The sequence below is a fragment of the Aptenodytes patagonicus genome, chromosome 7, assembly GCF_965638725.1.
Source record: "Aptenodytes patagonicus chromosome 7, bAptPat1.pri.cur, whole genome shotgun sequence".
NCBI lineage: Eukaryota > Metazoa > Chordata > Aves > Sphenisciformes > Spheniscidae > Aptenodytes > Aptenodytes patagonicus.
Window position 1 is genome coordinate 66,514,656 of NC_134955.1, and position 21,778 is coordinate 66,536,433.

Consider the following 21,778-nt stretch of genomic DNA (forward strand, 5'->3'; position numbering starts at 1 on the left):
ACTATCCAGCCTACAAGGACAGAGGAGAAGGAAAGCAAGAGTCACTACTTTGTTTTCAACAGAAGGTAATCCTCGTGCTCTGCAGTTACACAGAGGAATAGCCGAGAGCAAGTGAGCAACCACCACCTGATATTAGTAGGGCATTAAGAGCATAGAGAATGTGCTCACCCCTTAAGCAGCATCTTAGAACAAACATCACCTCTCCATCGGGACAGCAGCTGACTGGATCCCTAAGCAAAAAACCTATCTCTGCAACAAATCTGGATTGATGGGTCATTAAAAAGAGTGACTAAAATAGACCTTTTTTTTTTTTTGGTAGAAATATTTAAAATATAGAAAAACACAACCACTTCCAGTACAAAAGTAACCAAGCATGTAGCAAGTGTATTACATCAACTTAAATAATAAATCTAACCTGCTAATATTTTCAACACCGTACTTTGTTCACACACACTTTCGAATTACTCTAACACTATTTTTAAACAAATCCTTTCACTGAAGAAAACATCAATATATCAAAACTATTTTTTAAACTAATGAGTTTCCTCTTTTGCAAAGCAATTATTTTAAGTACTAAAAAGGTTTCCATGGCACCCTCCACTTCCAAATGGCAAATATCGGCAATAGCTGGATTTAAAACAAACAAACTGAAAACCCCAAATCAGCAGCGTTTGACTCAAGGAATAACACTAAATATTTTCAAGCAGAAGAATTGAAAAAGTTATTCTTACTTAAAGAAAAAAGTATGTACGCACACCTGCTGTTCTATCAATCTAAGCAGGAAACCATTTCACTGCTGCATCATAAGTAGAAGAAAAGTGCTTATTAAAACATTAATCACAGTCCATTATATTCTGACTCCATGCCAGAAGTTCCCATTACATCACTGAGAATATCTATTAACCAAAACCTGATTCTGACAAGTTACAGAAGCGTAGTGTTTAGGATTTAGTAATGTAAAAGTCAGTTTTAGAAGAACAGTTACACAATTGATTTTGCAGTGGCAAGCAAGTATAATTAATTGTTTTTGTGACATTTATTACTGCAATGGGGTTGATTTAACTGGTGTTTCTACTGTAAAATTATTCAAAAATTATTTCAAACTTCATCTACTTTTATTAAACACATTTATTGTGAAGGTATTTAATACCCAGGGCTGGCTAAACAATTTTAAAATGTGCTGGATATACTAGTACATGTAAAACTGTGTTGTCTTGTGTAAATATGGGCCTTGTTTAGAACCACGTCTCACAGGAAATTATGCCAAATGAAAACCATCTCCCCTTCTCCTCTCCCACTGAAAAGGATTTATGTTTTTACATTTAATACCAGTTAGGTAAAGAAACAAAAATATGGTGGCGTTACCTTCAAGGCTGAGCAATAGCTCATCTGCGGAGTCTGAATATGTTCAAATGCCTTTTTTGTTATTAGAAATGTGGCCTAACTCAAACGCCCCAATTTGGAAGAGAGAAGTGAACAGCTCAATTCTTTCTGGAAGCCTGGCATTACACAGTTGTTTACCTAGAACAGTTTTCAACTAACTATTAGCAAGGCTTTAAAACCAAAGCCGTGAAAATCAGTTCCTAAATGTGTATATGTAATCTTCAGCCAACCAACTTAATTGCAGGTACTTTCCTCAACCCCCTGTAAGCAGCCCCACTCAAAAAAACAAACAAAAAAAAAAAAAAAGGCGGCCATAGAGCATGATACGAAACAGATATTACGTCCCTGACCCAAGGGAGAAAAAAGGGCATATTTTAAAAAAGGCTAAATTAATAATCGCCTCCGTGGCTGTACATTTAGTGCCACCAATCTTCACAAGACCACTGTCCGTTCAGGGGTCAGTCCTCCCTTTCTCAGCTCAAGCGGGTGCTGCCGCATGCTCTGCGTGTGTAAATGGACAGGTTTGCTGACCTTGCCATGGGGTGTTCTGGCTGAAGCAAAGCACTGCGCAGACGGCACCACAAGCCAGCTTCGGCATTGCCAGCGACATTATTGCGGGTGTCAAGCGATCAGGTAACATCTCACTCACTTGATACAGAGGCTGATGTGAAAGGAAAGCATTAGATGCTTATAAATTACTAGTATGTCGAGAACTCATTGATTATACCCCCTATCCTGGCATTTAAGAGACTGAATTAAAAGCACCTCATGTCGTTAGTGTTCATGATGAATAAAAGGTGTCTGGAACACACAAACTGAAGAACAGCTGTGCTTTTTGGGTTTTGTTTGTTTGTTTTTAAAAGGCTTGGATTCCTATTTTGCCCCCTTGACCCAACGTACACGAGTCTCGAAGTACAAAACACGCCTGAGCTAATAACCTTTTACCTGTCCTTGGACATCTTCCAATTTCCAACATCAAAAGAGCTTCAGTTTTCCTCTCCTTTCTTTTTAAGTAGTGCCATAAGCACCAGAACTATAATGCAGCCTGGCTTCCCACGGCTTGGTCTTGCGGGTGCTTGCAAGCTCCGACTGAAGCTTTTCTCAGGCAGTTAGGACGTGTATGAGGCGCCTCACTCCCATGCAGCTTCTCTGGTCGCTAATAAGTTATAAGCTTACCAGGCAGCCTTTTTTGTCCGTCAAGGTACTTTTAGGGTCCCACTCCATATCCAACCACTCTTCTTCATGCAGCAGCTAGGGTCGTAGTTACCCCTAAAATCCCTGCCACTCCACAAAGTGTGACTGCAATCAGTGAACAGATGCACAAACTGCTGGAATGGAAGGAGCTATAATCTCCGATTCTTGTGGGTGTGTAAGACTTGGATTATTATTTTTTTAAAAGGAAACTAGAAAAAATAAAGAAGTGAACACATGTGATCAGATACCATTAACTCTAAGGAAAATTCTCCAGTTCCACTTTTCCAAAAAGTTCCTTCAGTGTGATCTAATCTGGTGGACATCAGGGTCATTATCACCCTAAGAAAACAGAGACTACCAGCCCAACCCTCAAAAATCTCGCCATCCATCATATCAGGTGTGAGATCAGTTACATACATAGGATCAAATTTATGAATGGAATCAATGACTTTGCCAAATGGCATGCTCCTCCGGGAAGAGGACCCTCACTCTAACCACTTAGCACTCTTCAGAGAAGCTTTAAACATTGTTGACGCCTGATCACTGAGAGAAATACTACTCATCAAGAATAAAGCTGCAACAAAGCTATCTGAAGGGGGTTAAAGAATCACGAGCAACAGCTTGATAAGCTGCATAAAGCTTCAAGCGAGACTCCCCCATGCTTCCCTCTGCCATTTCAGGAAACTTGTAATTCACCTTTTCAGCTATTTGATACCTGAACAAACAATTTTCATTTGGAAGGCTGCTTTACAACTATGTTCGTCAGTGTCAGAGTCAAGAAGATGCATCATTTCTGGCTTTATTTCCTCTTTAGAGGTCCATTTTGCTGGCTGTCCCACTCAGTCTAAATGTTTTCATTATGCATAACTCCCCCTTCTTGAAACAATAGTGTTGAAGGGTCTAGGAAGCCACTCTCTCTTCCTCTTTTCAGACTGGCTTCTCGCATTTTTATTACCATGGATTTTTACAAACGCCTTAGAGGGCAAATTCAAAACAGGATGCTCCTCATCCTTCTATTTCAACTACATCTGAGACTAAATAAATAATTTAAAAGATTAGTCCATCCAAACAGACCCTTCAGAAAACCATGATAGTGTTTGCCTAGACTGCCCCAGAGCAAATCCTTGTCATGACATCTCACTGCCGTTCCTCACAGCCAGGTACAAAGCATGAGTGATGCTCAGATGCTGATCAAGAGGAGGAGCTCTTCCTCTCAGCAGTAGTCCTCAATGAGCTCCCATATTCTCCATGACCATCACCAGACAGACTTTGCTCCTCATCGCTAAGGTGCTCCTGCCTCTGTAGTCTAACACCGGGCTTAAAGAAGGCATTTTGGGGCTCTGTCCCGGGAAGAACTACAAAAGCCGAGGACACTGAGGCCCTTCTGTTGCTGAAGTGAGAGATAAGCAGGAAAGATCACTCCTGCACATGCAAAACATATCATTTTTCTTGTGGCAACTACACAATTCCCAATGCAATTATACATCTGGCTGAGGAGTCAGAGAAAGACTCAAAAAGGGCAATACAACGGAGTGCAGGAGAAGCAAGGAAGGGGGGAAAAAAAAAGTAAAGGAAAAGAAAACACTGAGCACAAAAACTACCGACCTCAAACTTACCACCTAATTTCAGAGAAGCAACAGAAGATCTAATACTTAACTTCTACAAAAATATATTTTCCTAAGCTGATGGAGGACAGCTAAGGAGTAAAGTCCGTGGACATATAAAGTCACAGGAGAACCATACATCAATAGTTATATCAATGCAGGGGATGAAGGGGAGGATGAAAGCTGAGAGACACTTTCAATAACGGGTAAGAACTATCACAGACGATCAGGTATTTTTAAGTGGCTGGTAGTAACAAGGCTTTGATTTGGTGAGACACAAAAAAGAGTGCAGAAAATAGGGCATTTGGCCCACACAATTGCTGGATGCCTCTTGCCACGTTATAATCCATCAGCAGACAGCTTTGCCTGTCACTGTTTCAGCTGCCTACTTAGCAGCGTTGCCTCTACACCTGCAAAGACAGTTCAGGGTTCGCCTCCTACCAATTTTCAATAATAAAGCCAATATTACCACCCTGATTTTTTGAAGACATTTTAAATATTTACTGGTTAATCCTGTAGTACAGTTTGCCAGACAATTCTCCATTCCTTATGTTAAGACTCCGATTTTTTTTTTCTTCATATTATATGTATTTTAATAAATGCATGATTTAGCATTCTGCAAGCCCACACTACAAAAAGACTATTCTGGAATAAATGGTATAATTACATTTCCTACAGCGACCTTGTAATCTCTCGAGTATTTATTCTAGACTAAACAGCCTTACTCAGCTGCCCTGTGTCTGACTGTCGATGAAAGAAGCTTGTTTGACAACTGCTTCGAGCAGAAACATATTTTTTCCATGATTGCATGAAAAAGTAAAAAAACATTACCAGACCAGTATTCTGAGTACAGAGACTCATGTTAGATCGATGAGTTAATTTTGAAGCCAAACGCCAACAAAAACAATTACTATGGACATTCTGCTGTCATGGCCAGCTTTTGAGGTTAATTTAGTGGTACATATACAACTACAGCCAACTTTACATATAAGAAACTACATGGTGTATGCAGGCTTCCTTCTTTGTTTCTTTATATATTTTCCATATTCTCTGCTTTTATAACCCTCCCGAGACCTTTTACAGTTACAGAACCCACACTATACCCACAGGTGGGCGGGCAGGAAGCAAAACTCTCCATTTCATAAGCAGTCCACTTTTAATATATTCAATTGCTAATGACCTTGACAGAAGAGCTCCATGCAAAACACCATATACCACAGGGTGTCATTTGAAATGTTCATAGACCTTTTTGCCAGAAAGCTGATTTCTTAAACAGTAAGATTTCAGACTTACTAAAGGCTGCACTCCTTTCCTCGATTTCCATTCAGCTGGAAAAATTGGTGCTAATCTACCTCATCTATAATAAATTTGCATCCTTCCAAAATCCTACGACGAAACCCGTAGGATTTCTGTAGTACACTAAAGCAATACAAGACAGTTTCTGCATCAAACTAAATTAAGATGGTTTACACACAGTTCTGTTTCCTCGTTCCACCCTCTCTTGAAAAAGACAGCACACTTGGCCATATTCACTATTCCAAAAAAGTGTACTCACCTAGTACTTCTGTTGTCATTCACAGGTTTTTATTCAATTATTCGTGATAAAATGAAGAAAAAATACTTCACTTTAAAAGGCTGTATGCAAATGTAGCTGTGTCTTTAAAGCAATAATCACTTCTTACCTGCCAATTCTCATTCATTAGGTGCCTGACTCAAAACGCATTGCAGCCAACGGAAATCTTTCTACTGAGGATCAGGCCCTGCAACAGGAGACACTGGGAAATTCAGACCATATGCCTTGGTAGCCAAGAGAATTCCTGCAAGAAGGAGTGCAGCCCTCTACATGATCTCCAAAGCAAGACAAGCTTTCCTTGCTCTTACTTAATCTTTTGACTCTGACTGCTGAGCTTATTGAGAAACTATATTCTATTCAAAGGAGCAGAATGAATTCAGTGTTCAAAATCAATGGGCCAAAGCAGATCAAATAAGCCCTTCATTTGCGGCTTTTCTCCTTTTCCAAGATTCAAGAAATATCTGCATACCCCAATGACAAAGAGAGCAGATGTGAAAAATCACCTGCTACAACTTTTAAAGCCCAGTGGTCCTGTCACCCGTTCAAAATCAATTCCCCGTTATTTCACTGTCTTGAACTCAACATATACACTGACAGGGTTTTAGCAAAAACTAATCTGGCCAAAGACCAGATCAACTATGGTTAAAGAATAGTTTGGAGAGCATCCTTACTATTGCCTCACTTTAAAAAAAAAAAAAAAAAATCACTATGACTGACAGCAAAGAAGTTACACGAGTCATTTCTAGATTAAGTGCCAGAACTCTACATGTGTTTCAAATTACACTACAACACTGTACAACAAAGAAATATGCAGAAATTTTCCACTTGAAATGAAGGTTAAAAATTAAATGCTAACAAAGCTCTAACAGATACGAAATCCAACCTCGTCACCTTAATTCGAAATTTAAAATGACTGAGCTGTCCTACACTAGGAAAAAAAGGAATTAATCAATCCAGTTGTTCGTTATGAAAAGCACAGTGGGTTAAAACACATTTGCTGTATGTACAGACTTCCACGGCACTGTGATTTTGCTTCAGTACTTACCCTCAACTCAAAATGACATTTTGCTTAGATTTAACTTTTAAATTATCAAAGTATATTACCTATCCTCATCAGATTAGTGTTCACCACGGAACTTTATTTTTGCATCATATTGAAACAGAACATTAATTAACTGGAGTGCTCCTAACAGCATAGTTATACATGAAAACAAGTTGATAGATCAAAGGGAAGTCACATTTTTCCCTAAAGAAAAGCGAAGATTTTTGGAGCAAACACTTTTTTTTTTTATATACACATATATATATTCAGGATGTATCTCTCCAGACAAAGTTAAGTAGGCAAACACAATTTTATTTTAAGCAGTCCAGGCTTGACTCGATTACAAGGTCTGCACAAATGTTCTCTGTTAAGGCAGAGAATTTTTAAGCGGAGTGCAAACAGAAATTTTTAATCTTACTTGTAAATTACCTCTATTTTGTGAGAATGGCAAGAATAGGACTGGCGCTGTGTTAAGAGTATGATCCACTCTGGATTACAAGAGACTGTTTCTAAACTTTGAGACATGAAGTTCACACATCTTTACCCTAAATGTTAGTCACATAAGCAGATTTTTGATTTATAGTCAGTTTTTAAGTAGCTTGTGTACAGCTCTTTCACAGCTGTAAATACTTGGTGTGAGAATGCTGTGTGGCCGCTCCTGCTAGCCACATACTTAAAATTAATGCCAAGAATGTCTTTACATTTTTCAAGACCTCAAACAAACATCATTTTGATCCTCAGGGTTTTGTTGGGTGTTTTTGTTTTTTGTTTTTAAATCAAAACTACATACAAACATATATTTTTAAAACAACAAACTAATTTCCATCCCCATCCTGTTTTGGTCTTTCACTACTTGGCATATCAGAGTTTGTTATATTTTTCATTTCTTTTGTTTTGCAGTAAGAAAAATCCAGACCTCCAACCACACAAATTCAGTGTGCTCAGCTAAAACATCAGAAGAAGGGGAAAAAAAAAAAAGACCAAAAAAAAAAAAAAGGAAGACAGGCCTTTTTTACCCCTCTAAGAAAACCTCCAAGTAAAGTAATGGCAGTGAGTGCCCAAGCATCCAGGCGCTCACGCTCGCTCTCTCAGCCACACACCTCCTCTCCCCGAAAGCCATGGTAGGTCACACAGCCTTGCAACGACTTTGGCAGTTCAACAGATTTGGACTGATTTGAACCAAAAGATGACACTCCCCACTTTACTCAAACTACACCAACCTAACCGTTTCTGGTGACCACAGAAGTGCTAGTAGGGCCTTTGATAAGACAGGGCTCTCCAAACGCGACTCCCATCAGCAGGCTGCCTGCAAGTCCACCCAGAAATCAACAATTTCCCAATGCACGTCATTGAACACTTCAGTAGGTTAGAGTAGTGACCAAGTCACACAGACCCAGGACTAATAGCCACCACGGAGGGACAGGCAGCTATAGAGCCTGCCTCCAGAACATGTACGTTACAGTGATCCAAGACCCCACTTTTCTCCAAGGACAGCACCACAGGTTTGGGAGACGCTCTGGTACATGTCTTCTCCCCTTCATCCTTCCAAGTCACATTTCCATTTGACAGCTGAGACAGACATGAGCTGGCCTCACAGGCTGAACACCCAAAGTGACCTTTGCCACCCAGATCAAACCATCACCAACCTGGCATGTTCAGGGTATATTCATGGGACTATCAGCCACTGAGACTTCCTTGCAGGAACCCCACAGACATGTAGTCAAGGGAACCTCTATCAAACGCTGGCTCTGCAAAAGCTTCACTCTCCCTGCCAGAAGGTTAAACACCGTCTACAAGTTAGTATAATACATATTGCTCCCAGAGAGCCATGTAATTCAGGATTATTGCCTAGATTTCATTACTTCCAGAAAAATTTCCTCCATTAAAAAAAATTGGGGGGGAGCCCTGAAGGACACAAACCCCTACACATTAGACCAATCATTTGTGTTGGGGGGGGGGGGGGGGGGGAATCTGTTTCTTCATTATTCTCAGACTTCCAACATAAGAGCAAAAAAATGCATCATAAAGATGTTAATGCTTTTCTGCAGTACACAGAAAAAAGAAAATTTACAGCCCCAAGAGAAACTGAAAACAAATTTCTAAAACCAGTTTGAACATAAATTTCCTTTTTTGCAAGACATGCAAAATCCATACAGAAGAGCAATGGGAGGATGCAGAATCAAGTTTAACGGACGGCACGCAAAGTTTTTGTAAAGCCTAATGAGCAAATAATACAAGTCATCTTAAAAAGAAATTTCTTTTAATTATAAAAGATCCCTAAGAAATGTTCTAAATGATTCCTTAAGAATTCACCCTTTTTCTTGCTCTTTGCTAAAAACCTTCTTGCCAGCTGTCTCCATTACAGCAGTTTACTAAGAAAGAAAAGCAACACTGATGCTGAAACCTAAAGTGAGTCTTGCAGAAGGTAAGAGGTTAAGATGTGAACATTCGAAAAGCCCATTCTACTGAGTGTTTTGAAGATGATAAACTGTATCTTTAAAAAAAAAAAAAGTCAATAAATTACGCTACCAGAAGTGAATTCAAAGTCTCCAGGTTGGCAGTGTCTTTGCAATAATTCTGGCTCCAGAAACTCAGATGATAACAGCCTGCACATTTGAGGGAACTACTTAGCAGCAATAAATAGCCAGACTGCAAAATTATTAACAAGAACATGAAAAGAGGGAGAAACAAAAAAAAAATTAAATAAATTTAGATTTAACCTGTTCTTATATGAGTCCAAGTGAAGAGGAAACTAAAAATCTTTAGCAGGAGTGGATAACATTGTGCCCAGCTCTTCTGCCTCACCCAGGCAGCTGTATACAGCTGCCTGAAAAAACCCAAAGCAGGGACGGAGGCACATTAGTTAAGCATTCATCATCAACAGGAAACGCGCATGAGTTCATATAAATGCAGAAACACAAATATATAAACGAATAGCCTTGCATGGTTGAAGGTATTTCAGACACCCCACGGAATAGGGTTAGAGCTGTACCGGCTGGGAACCCACAGCATCGATATATTTGTTTTGGAATTGCAAACAGCCTCAGGACTCAGAAGAACTTTTCTGGTGGGCACCACCGACCCACCCACCACCCACGCACCTCCCCTTGCTACCACAGCCACCCAGCACCCCTGCCGCTCTTAACTCTTTCATCACCTTCAGAGCCAAGCCGAACAAGTCTGGCTGTTCATGCTTGGAGGAGTAAAGTGACATGTGTGTCAAAGTGTCTCCAAGAAAAGACTGTGAGCATTGTTTGCAAACCCTGCTCCAAATACGCTCGCACACAGATGTTGCAACGCAACTACAATATTTAAAGGATTTTGTTTTGCAAGGTGTTGGGTTGCCGTCAAACCAGTGTCACAGGTGGTCAGCTGGGATGGGCACAGATAGCACAGGGTTCCTGCCGGATCTGGACACCAGCACTCACCTTATGGGGGCACATACGAAGGGACAGGGACTGGGAGTCCTCCCTACACAAGTCATCTTTCCCCCCCCCCCAAGCATTTTCATTTGTTATGAGATTTAGGGCTGAGAGGGCCTCAAAGCTCCCCTCGCATTGGAAGTCCCTCACAGCTGTGCTCCATCCAAACAGGTGGTGAAGGCTGAGTCTGGCTATGCCCAAGTTTAAACTGCTAATTAATATTTGGTCTCAGAAGCTTGATATCAGATAATAAAAGTTACAGGCATCAGGAGGACAGAGAAACAATAAAAATGGAGACAACCTCAATTCCAGACAGCCTTGAATTTTCTGAAGCACCATTAGGTTGCTTATTTATTTAAAAAAGTCTATCTACCTCTATCGTTTTCTGGATGAGATACAATTTCTCCTGTGCCAGTGAACTAGATGGGATTCCTGTTTGGATTTCAGTGGTCTCTGAAACTGCATACTAAAGTGTCTCAACTTTGTGGCTTCAGTTTTCCCATATTGCACAGTCAAACATAAACTGTTATTTTTTAAACTCTTTCTTGCCTTGCCAGTCTGCACATTCATTCTGCCACGTAGTTTTCCAGCCACGGTAAGTGCTGGTGACCCTGAAAGTTAGGCCATGATGGGCTGGATGACACTCAATATCCCAGTAGCTACACGTTTTCAGGTGGCGTTCCAGCTACGAACACGTCTCTAGAGAGCAGACACATCACTTTTGGACTTCCCAGCCTCCATTACCCGGGCACAGCAGGTTCCCAAACTCCCTTCCAAACATGGCTGCACACCATGATGCTGCCAAGCTGCTGGACCAGCCCTGTATTATATTTTTTGACAAACTTAAGCTCTGTGCTTCATTTCTCACAAACGCAGTTTGACTGTAGACAGCAGTCGACAAGTAAATCTACCCTTTTCCATGGCAAACAGCCCAACTTTAATATTTTTACTGGCTTACAGCTGGGTAAATTAAGCCCCAGATTTTTATTTATTTATTTTTTAATACCGTGCAACTGAAAATGAACAGCTACTTCACTACAACTGCCAAGGACAACCTTAAAAACACTAATGCAATCCAGTCCAGCTCTCAATAGATCTATAAAGGCTAGAGGACCAAAAATTTCAGCTTATCCACCCAAACAAAATGTTGGTTGGGCAGGAAGTCTAATATTTCGTTAAGATCCTTTAAAAAAAAAAAAAGAAAGAAAAAAAAACCCTTATGTGCTGGCAAACTGAAGATAGTAACAGTCCCAGCTATAATGCCATGAAATGGGAATTAAAACTTGCTGTGTTACTTACCCCAGCCTTCCCAGCATTTCAAGCTCTGGAACTTGTGGTCCATATGTCTCCACTTGCAGAGGCTGATACTCATACAAAGCTTCCTCTAGCTTTTGCATGGGAGCTAGTGAAATATGCTGACCCTGTTAAAAAAAAAAAAAAAGTAAAACATTTCTACATAGCAGGTCAAGGTTTTGTTTAGACCTTTTTTCAATGCAATGCAAGAACAAGCTTATACCATTAACCTGGTGCGGACAAAGACCATCCCATTAAGAACATACTATCTACTATATCACTCATTTCTTCACGATCTGAATTTTTTACTGGGAACTACAGTCTGGAAGTAATGTTCCATTAGCTCTAACTGTTTGGACAAGGTAGAAAGGAAAGAGGAAAGCTTTATTGAAGGCAGGCTTACCGTTAGAGAGTGCAGCTGCTTCCAGTGTCACTAGTAGAATTATTATTAGGTAAAAATTTCATTTATCAGAAGTAATATCAAACAAATGTGTCTAAGCAACCCTATTTGATTCTGTAATCAACGATTTCCTGAAAGCCCTAATTAGAAAGGGAAGCTGCTTTCATTTCTCTCTGCATGCTTTGTAAGCTCCCATATATAATGGCTCTCAAGACAGACTTTTACAGCGCAATACAATTAATTCATTCAGCAAATTCCCATTTGTTTCATAACTAAAAATACAGAAACACACAAACATAAAATTTTCATTCCAGATGGTACTTTTGCAAGCCCTTCAGACCACTGAGAAACAGCTAAACATTTCGCCCCCCCTCCAAGTCCCTATCACTCTGAGCTCTCACAAAACAGACTTGTGGCTGGAAAGGAGGGGTCAGGAGGATATGAGATAGAGCCAAAGTTAACAGATGTTGCTGCATGACATTCTACACTGATTTGTTGATCTTTCACACAGTTTCAATTTTCTACTGTATTCTATGGTGCTCACAAAAATTAGCAGCAGCAGCAGAAAGACAGAGAACTATGAGCTCCCCCAAAACAGCGTAGCTTCCCCTGTAGAAACTGAGCTTCACATCTGCAAAACGTAGGAATTCTGGAAAGTAGTAGTATTGTTTTTGTAGACATTTTGTCTGCAACAGGAGATCGGAAGCTTTCCACGGTGTAATGCCATGTATAACCCTGGCTCCCACTGGTGATCACTTACCAAGCTTCACTTCCCTGGGGCCATTGATGTAAGCATCTACTCCTCAAGTGGAAACTAAAGGCTCCTAATGTGGGACACTGGGTTAAAATTAACTAAAGAGACAAAAAAAAGTCAGTAGAGGGGAAAGCTGTTAATTAAATTTGTGGTTGAGGACAGTGACCTTTCTGAATTTGGAGCATGGATATTTTTGTTTAGAGAGCTGCAGAAAATAGCTAAGAAAATTGAAGACGCAAGTCCTTGAGAAGTACTACCATGGATCTAGGCTGATCTCTATGGAAATATCAGCAGCTCAAGTTTTCCATTGAAACGGCTCTGTGTGATGAGAACAGATAGTTCTAGTCTTTTTCTGCACTGCCTGGGCTGCTGCTAACACTGTTACGGTGACAGTATCCTGAAGGCAAAACGTGGTGAAGAAAGTTCTCAAGTCAGCCATGAGTCACTCCAACTTTCACAGTTAGCATACTCTTATTTCTGTGCCACAAACTATTGCTGCAACATTAAAACCAGGCAACCACACATTTTAAAAAAAAAAAAAAGTAGGAAAAGAAAGGTTAAAAATTCAGCTTTACTCCCACTCCATGATATTTTAAGATACAAACGCAGGGTCTTTTTAAGTTGCTAGAAGTTGTCAATTTACAATCTATTCAAGTTCATGAAAATATTACACTTTGTAACTACATTCATGTGGACATGTTACACCCATTGTAAGAGATTAATGTTTAAATAAGACTTTTAGATTTAAATTTTTAACAATATCTTTGTCTCTAACCAAACCGAAGGGAAAGACATGTCAACATTTTACATGTGTACACCCTCATCTGGTGAGTGAAAAGTCTCAGTCTTTCCAAATCCAGAGCAATTTTATTCCAGCCATAGAAAAGAAAATTCAGTTTCAGGCAAAGATCAAAACCATGATAAATATTTTGGGAAATCACTTGTGTGTGGAAAAAAGGAGCAGCTCAGATTGCAGGAGCCACATCTCTGGAGGGCATCACCAGAACAGCTGCTCGCTGTTAGTGGAGTTGCCACTGCTGGATTCCTAACACTTTTTTAACGAGAGTGACTTCTGCCGACCTTGGCCAAGAGACATGGGAAGGCTCCCAACAAATGGACAGGGGTCATCACAAGCCTCTTTCCCGACCACCATTTATGCTGCTACAGATGCCCATCTCTGTCTGGGGACTCCTGGGAGAACAGAATAAAAATGTTTCATTTGTCTTCCTCTCTTTGTGGGGTTCCCAAGGTGCCAGGGGTCAGAAGGGATCATGATGGTCATTTACTCTCAGATGGTCAACCGGTCACTGCCTATGAACAGTGGGGAGGCTGACTGGTCAGCACACCAGCTGTATGGTGGGCACTGGTGAATGCATCATGGGGAAGCCACCAAGCCATGCCAGGACATTTCTGTGAGGTGTGGTATTGCAAAAACAACGCACTGTGGTGGCCCAGAGAGCAGAAGTAGAACATCAGAAGAGGAGCAGCATATAGAAGCTGTCCATCCTTGAGCTGGTCTGACCTCATGTCCAGCACAGGCCAGGACATTGTGCTCCTGTAGGAAGCCCAAGGACTGGCAGTTTAGCCAAAGCACCTTCTTTTGAAAGTCATCCAACCTAGACTTAAAGATTTCAGATAACAAAGGTCCAGGCACATCCCCTAGGTAAGTTGTTCCAATAGTTAATTATCTTCACCATTAAATATTGGCAGCTCATTTCTGGTTCATCAAGATCAGTTTCAGAGCACCGGCTCTCTCCTATGTCTTTCTCACCTACATACTTGGTCAAGGCACAAGCATTAGGAACCAGTACGTACTTTTGCATGGCAAAACGACTGCATTGGTTTGTGTCCAGCCAGCAGATCTGCACCTCAAGGAGATTGTGCAGCTGTATGACACAGCTCATTTGTTTTCATTTCCCAAAATCACAACTTTAGCTGATGGGCTTTGGCAACATGGATTACATTCCACTTAGCAATGGGGGAAAAAAAAAAAAAAAACAACAAAAAAAAAACCAACCACGACCGGCTGTTGTTCCTGCCCTATAGCTGTCTGGCCTTTAGATAACGGCTTTTTCCTGTAAACTGGATTTTAGTCTGCCTTGATTTGGGAAGGGATTAGATGGAAGCATAAGAGTTACAACATATATTCCCACGTGAAAGGGGCTGAAGCCTGGTCAAGCCCTGCAGCCCCATCAGCTCTGTAGATGTTTTGGATATGAACAGGCTGTATCTGCACTGCCGACCCCTTGCAATGCAAGTACAGCGGCGTGGCCATGCAGGCTCCCAAGCTCACGGGCTTTCAACTTGTTTAGCCCTGTGCAGATTACAGCGTGGTCACAACGCTGGGTATGGCACAGATCGGTGCAAAAAGGTTGGGACAGAATCCTATGAAAACTTACCAGTGAAAAGTGTTGCCTTTCTTATTTCCACTGATGCTGGGATAAGGTGCATTTACAAAAAATCTTGTTGAAGTTAAAAGGCTCAATTTGACAAATACTATCTCAGTTAAAAGCCATTTGACCAGTAGTATCTCAGTCTTGTCTCTCTGCCCTGAGTGGTCCCTAGCCATTTCATGAAAGACTGGTATAAAAGGGAAGCTGTTGTGTAACTTCAGAGACATCACAAGAGACAGTAACTGTTACTTAGGACTTATGCAGCACTTTTACAGATCCAAAAACCATTTCATGGCTATGAGGTAAGATTTTTAAATTTCCTGTATTCCACCTAGACAGCCAGCCTTACCTCTTTGCAGCATTAGGAGGCATTTATCAGCATGCTAAAACCAAAATGAAAGCAGCAGGTCCAAGATCCTGCTTTTGCATTGCTTTCTCCTGACAAACCTAAGATCTGACGTTGTGGTCATGGGTAAGCATTTCTAATTCCCCTTGGATGCTGTAATGTTTGTGTAAAAGAAGCTGACAGTATCCAAATGGAGATAGAAAAGGCTTCCAAGCACACAGACAACAGATTTTCCTGCCTCCTCTCCCTCCCACCCCTATCTTCGTGGCATGAGAGTTTTTTCTCTGGGATTATTTTAGGCACCGTAGCTGTCTATTACATTTTGGAATGTATGGAGCCACAAAACACACTGCTAATTAGAAGGAAGGCATTTGCTTATCCTTATGACTTTGTTTATGTAAAAGACTGCACAGCAATGGATTTGTGAGCAACTGACTTTCCATTCATGTACTGTATGGTTTTAGATGAGAGAAATACAGGATTAAATTGGGAGGGGGGTTTAAATAATGTCTTTGCGTTACAAATAAAACTGACTGGCTGATTCACTTTTGACTATTCTAGATACACTGAGACACCTCTCAGTTTAAATAATAAGAAACAAAAGCAGTAGCCAATTTTTGTTTCAGACTGTGATACAACATGGCATTAAGGAAAAAAAAAAAGCCGTGGATTATATACAGGGAAGAGCTGCCCTTGCAGTGGCAAGGAGCTTATTTTAAACAAAAAACAATGTCCTTTTAGGAAAAGTCACAGCTATTAGAGCATCAAAATTATAGTTTATCAGTGCACCTTTCACACAGGGGTTTGGGGAGGGACTCTTGGCGAATGCCAAGTATATCAGTATTTGCCTGCTAGCAGAAAGAGGTTATTTTAGCACACAGAGTCCAGAAATATCAGTTCAAGGTGCAGCGTTTACACTTCTTCCTATCCTGTCGTCTCTCCCTTTCCCTGTCTCCAAAATGACATTGCCTTCCTTCACCTCCTTCCCTCGGCAGCAAAAAGAAATAACAACTGACAGTCTTCTCAGAAATCCCTCCAGTGCCAAGGAGGAGGAGAAAGGAGACTGACACCAAAAATGCACTAGCAGGGGAAAGAGGAGAAACAGCTATGCCGCGAAAACATCCCCAGGCAAGAGACAGAAGCCAGAGATTGGGGTCAGTAAAACTTGCCCAGACAAAGCATGTTTCTGTACTAGAAGTGGCTGGACTAGATGATGTAGCCAATCTTTTTGCTTTTTTAATTTCTCTCTGCTTAAGAACTTACTCAGGTCTGCTATCACCACACTACCAGAACACGGCACACGTCAGATAACACAAGTAGTAATATTTATGTGCTACATCTCATTAAGTCAGTTTGCAGCAATGTTATTTTTATTTAACTCATTTCACTGTCAGGTCGCCCTCCCCAGCCTGGCGTAAGGAGCGCACAGCTAGTCGAAAAGAAACCAAGCACTGTGGGATGCCAGGGCATGACAGTGCTAAAACACAACCCGAGTATCACTTCGATTGTATGCGGCACAACGGAAAGGTTAACAAAGACCCTTTTTGATACACCATCATCTGAGTGTGTAATTATCCAAATGCTTTGAAGTGAATGTTAAAACAAAACTATAAATTCCTTGAATTTTTCAGTATAAGCAGTCTTAGGAAACAATTTTACTGTTAAGCTCACAACAGAATTCAGGTTTTGGAAAGATTTCACACTAACAGAATTTCTCACAGAACAATATTAATGCAAATATCTTAGGCAATGTGGTCTGAGCCAAAAGCTGGGTTGGTTTGGGTTCCCCCCCCCCAGTTTCCACCCTCCCAATTCACTATTGACAAATCCATGTCAGCAATGCTAATATGTCTTTCTGATTCTGATTAACTACTTACTTTGACTACAGTAATACTCAGGAAAAGGAGAATGAAACTGATAGATTTGGAGGGCTCAGTTAATATTATTTTAACCTTCACCCTCCCTGTCTTCCACAGCTTTTTTTAAATAAACACGAAGAATGTCAAACTAAAAGGCATAATTCCATTCCTTAGCCCAAAATTCCTATGCCAGTGAGGCTTTTCCAAAGACTTAAATATCTGAAACCAACTGCTCTTTCTTCTGCTCTTGAAAACCAACAATAAATCTAATTTCTTTACTCAATTATGAAAAGTGCGATGGAGATATCCCAGTTGCGAAACAGAAAGAGAACAAATGATCTGACAGAAACCAACAAAATCAACGTAAGTTTTCCTGTTGATCTCAAAAACAGAATCTGACCACACGTGGAAGGACAAGAGATGTAAGATGGTCACCTCCCCCCTTCCCTCTGGGGTAGATGATTTCAGATGCCTAGTAATAACCTGACTAAATTCAGACTTTTTTTTTTTCCCCCTCCACAGTAACTTAATTTGATTTTTGAATGCCAAAACAGATTTAAAAGATGTGCTTTCTTTAGGAATTGCAGAAATAAAGCAAGAGATCAACAGCACTGAAGAAACTGTTAACAAGGACGGTCACATACATGTGATTTGTTACACACGAACAGGTACCTGGGAAATTAACCATGGACTGACATGGGCTAAATCACACCATCAGTTCTACTTGCCTCCAAAATTTTCCTTTACAACTTTCTGACATAAGTAATTACCTGACCAGACTTAACTTTAAGCTCCTGCCAAAAAGACCCATTAATCTCTCAGAAGAAAGCCTGTGTCCATCTAACGTGCCGAAATACAATTCTTCTGGGTCAGCGCCAGTACCAGGATTTAGTGACTACTCTCTTCACAGAAAACCCTGGTGCCTTTTCTTCACATCAATGGATCGCAGTGCCTGTTCGGTACTCTCCTCTCCAGCACTGGCTGCTGAAGCCCCGTTAGGATTCAGGGGATAGTCTGGATGTTTGCTGCAAAGAGTCACTCGCTCGTTTGCAACGGAGACTCCAGAGTTCTGGCAGGAGCTGCCAAGCTTTCCTCAAAATCTCCGCCACTGTTCAAAGGACAGCCCAGTACACAAGACAGCATTGTTTTTGGAAACAAAGAATTAAAACACAACAGCATTTTCATGTAACTAATAAGCCCACAGGTCACCCTATTGGTTTTCAACACTTGTTTCTCAGTCGTGCTCCCAACTCAATCTCAGCTCCTAAGCGCTTACTCGCTTTTGTGCAATCCACCATGCTGCATGGAGACGTTTAGCTGCTTCTGCACCTTTTGCTCTGCTTCCCAGGAGCTCCACCCTGCACACGCTATCTATTTGGCCACTTTCAGTTAGATTGAAGAGCCGTGCCATGAACTGGCTGCTGTGTGGTATTCAGACACCCTGGGAGTGCCAATTGCATTTGCAAACCTCACTATCAGCTCACATATTCTTTTTCCTACTGTGACTTACAGAGCTCAACATGGCCCTTCTCAGGGTACAACCGCAGGTTCTTCCCAATTTTCAGAGACAAACTTTCACTACACATGATTCAAAGTTGATGTTCTGTTCAGTTCGTTACGCCAGTTCCCAATGTGCTACATTAGTAATACAGCATTAAGCAGAATTAAGCAAACTTTTGTTGCATCTCTGTCATCAGACTTCTGGAGCCTTGATCACTTTGATTTGGCTATCAACAAAGCACAAGCTCTGCAGTAGCCAGTCTAATCACAGGATTAAACGCTTGAATATAGTATTGTTTTAAATACCCACATTAAGGGCCTAATTTTCAAAGGACACGAAGCAGAAATCAATTTGACAAATGCCGCTTTGTCTATCATGACACACAACATTAAGAGAGGGACAGACACACCAGTGGAGGTCAGAGCACAGCAACAGCTGAACATGAGCCAGCAGTGTGCCCAGGTGGCCAAGAAGGCAAATGGCATCCTGGCTTGCATCAGAACCAGTGTGGCCAGAAGGACGAGGGAAGTGATTGTCCCTTTGTACTTGGCCACACTTCAAATACTGTGTTCAGTTTTGGGCCCCTCACTACAAGAAGGACATTGAGGTGCTGGAGTGCGTCCAGAGAAGGGCAACAAAGCTGGTGAAGGGTCTGGAGAACAAGTCTTCTGAGGAACAGCTGAGGGAACTGGGGTTTTTAGTCTGGAGAACAGGAGGCTGAGGGGAGATCTCATCGCTCTCTACAGCTACCGGAAAGGAGGTTGTAGCGAGGTGGGGGTCGGTCTCTTCTCCCAAGTAACTAGTGATAGGATGAGAGGAAATGGCCTCAAGTTGTGCCAGGAGAAGTTTAGATTGGATATTAGGAAAAATTTCCTCACCACAAGGGTTGTCAAGCATTGGAACAGGCTGCCCAGGGAAGTGGTTGAGTCCCCATCCCTGGAGGTATTTAAAAGACATGTAGATGTGGTGCTTAAGGACATGGTTTAGTGGTGGAGTTGGCAGTTTTAGGTTAACGGTTGGACTGGATGATCTTAAAGGTCCTTTCCAACCTAAATGATTCTATGATTCTATTCCTCACCGACCAGCGGCAATTGTTTGAGTCTCGGTACAGTTGAATCTACCAGTGTTCCTCTTTTGTTGCAGTAAAGCCGAGTGTTACATTGATATGATCCCTCCATTACGCAAGAAAATTATTTAGGATTTCCTGGAGAACAGTGGAACCTGCAAAAATTAGCTGTTTTATTAGTAGAACAGAAGCTGATAAACAACCATACATCACTGTACTCCACTATCTGCTCTTTCCTGGGATCCTCTAAAGCAGATCCCCCCCCATCCAAACAGCCACAGCTATACAGTATTGTTTTTAAGGAATGTAGAGTCTGATGGATGATTTAAAAAGAAAGACTGCTTAAAATAACAAAACCAAGCAGAAAGCTGACCTCAGTCTGTAGAAGATGAGAAACTCCGTGTGTGTGTGTGTGTGAGAGAAAATCAGAGACATATTCCCTGTTTTACTGAGCATGCAGCCTAGACCCAGATAAATGTTGATAAAGATGCAGAACACCACATTCAGCATGGCTTATGGCTGCCTGATAAAGAGAAGAAATAAAGTGAGATTCCTTGAATAGCTAGATTTTAAGGAGGGACTGCTACAGGTTGATAACTGTCTGGCAAAAGAAAGCAGGGAAGTTTTTATAGCAACGGGGACAAAAAAAGGAATAAAATATGAAGAAAAGGACAATAAAGGCAGATGAAAGGAAGAGTATGTACAGAATAGGAAAAAAGAGGAAGAAAGAACATCAGAGTGAATTATTAGAAACAGGCAAAAAGATAAAAAGGAGGAATTTAGGAAAACTGAAGTTTAAAGTAGAAAAATGACGAAAGCGTCATCAGGCATTAGTGGTACATGATATGCCTTCACAATATTTGTGGACTACATTTACATTTGTGAACAAATTTTAAATGAAAACTGAAACCTGTTAGCAATATATTTAGAAATTACTGCTTTTAACATAAGGTGGAAAGTAGTTTATTTCTAGGCTATTTTCCTCATTTGCATGCAGCGCACGCAAGTAGACATTAGCCGATTATTCTGGGGACAGGAAGAGACACACTGCAAATGTAACACACAGTTCACGGCACTGCTTTGTAAATGCACATTAATTTTGTCAAACTAGACAAAAAACTCCCTGGGGCAGAAGCAACTGTATTTTTAATCTGCACAAAACATACTCTTTTGTCCTTCCAGAGAGGTTTAGTTTCTTTCTGTGCAAGCTTCCCTCTATGTTTTAAGTGGCTATATCAAGACGATGCTTAAATCTGAACCACAGACAGGACAGCTTTCAAAATAGCGTATACTTCCAATGGCACCTGAATTTTAGCAGCACTTTGGCAGGATTCACAGAACTTCGCAGGATCAGAAACACTATTTGTAAGCCCTTTCTGATCGCGAGAGCGTTGCAGAGAGAGTCCCTCCACGTACCCAAGAACTACCATGGCCTACTGCATTATTCCGGTTTCAGCGGCTACGGCTTTGTAGCTCCTTGAAGCACAACAACCAGAAACATCTATGGCATCCCTAGAACAAGGAAAAAGGAATGGTTCCTGCCATGAAAAATCTACAATCTCACTTGGAGAAATAGAAGCTGGCAGCAAAACAGCGATACAATCACATGGTAATTTCACTTAGTCCCAGAAAAATCCTATTTCTCATTTATAAAATAAAGAGATGCCTCATCTGTTTTATCTTGTTCACTGGCTCCTTTGTGAACCCTTTTGCTAAAACACTTGTATTCAAATAAAAAAGCAAGTGTCGACACAGATTCTGAAAGAGGAGACTGCTGTGAAAGCAACTGCAGCACAAACATCAGATTTCGAGCAAGTTAGAGAGGCTGCCTGAGTATTTCCTGCTCTAGGCTTATAACAAGACAGTTTTGCCTTAAAAACAACACTTCCATTGTAGAAAGGAAGATTACTATATGCTCTGACATAAGTAGTAGGTGAACCCACATCAG

The 21,778-nt window shown here is 41.0% G+C and overlaps 1 protein-coding gene across 2 annotated transcripts in view; it reads right to left on the minus strand.

The window, feature by feature from the left end:
- The window catches only part of MNAT1 (MNAT1 component of CDK activating kinase), a 129,104-nt gene that overhangs the window by 26,922 nt on the left and 80,404 nt on the right, over window positions 1-21,778 (minus strand). For both annotated transcript variants that reach the window (XM_076345646.1, XM_076345647.1), the window contains one exon: window positions 11,518-11,639. In XM_076345646.1, the coding sequence (XP_076201761.1) occupies window positions 11,518-11,639 (122 nt within the window). The remainder of the gene's footprint in view (window positions 1-11,517; window positions 11,640-21,778) is intronic.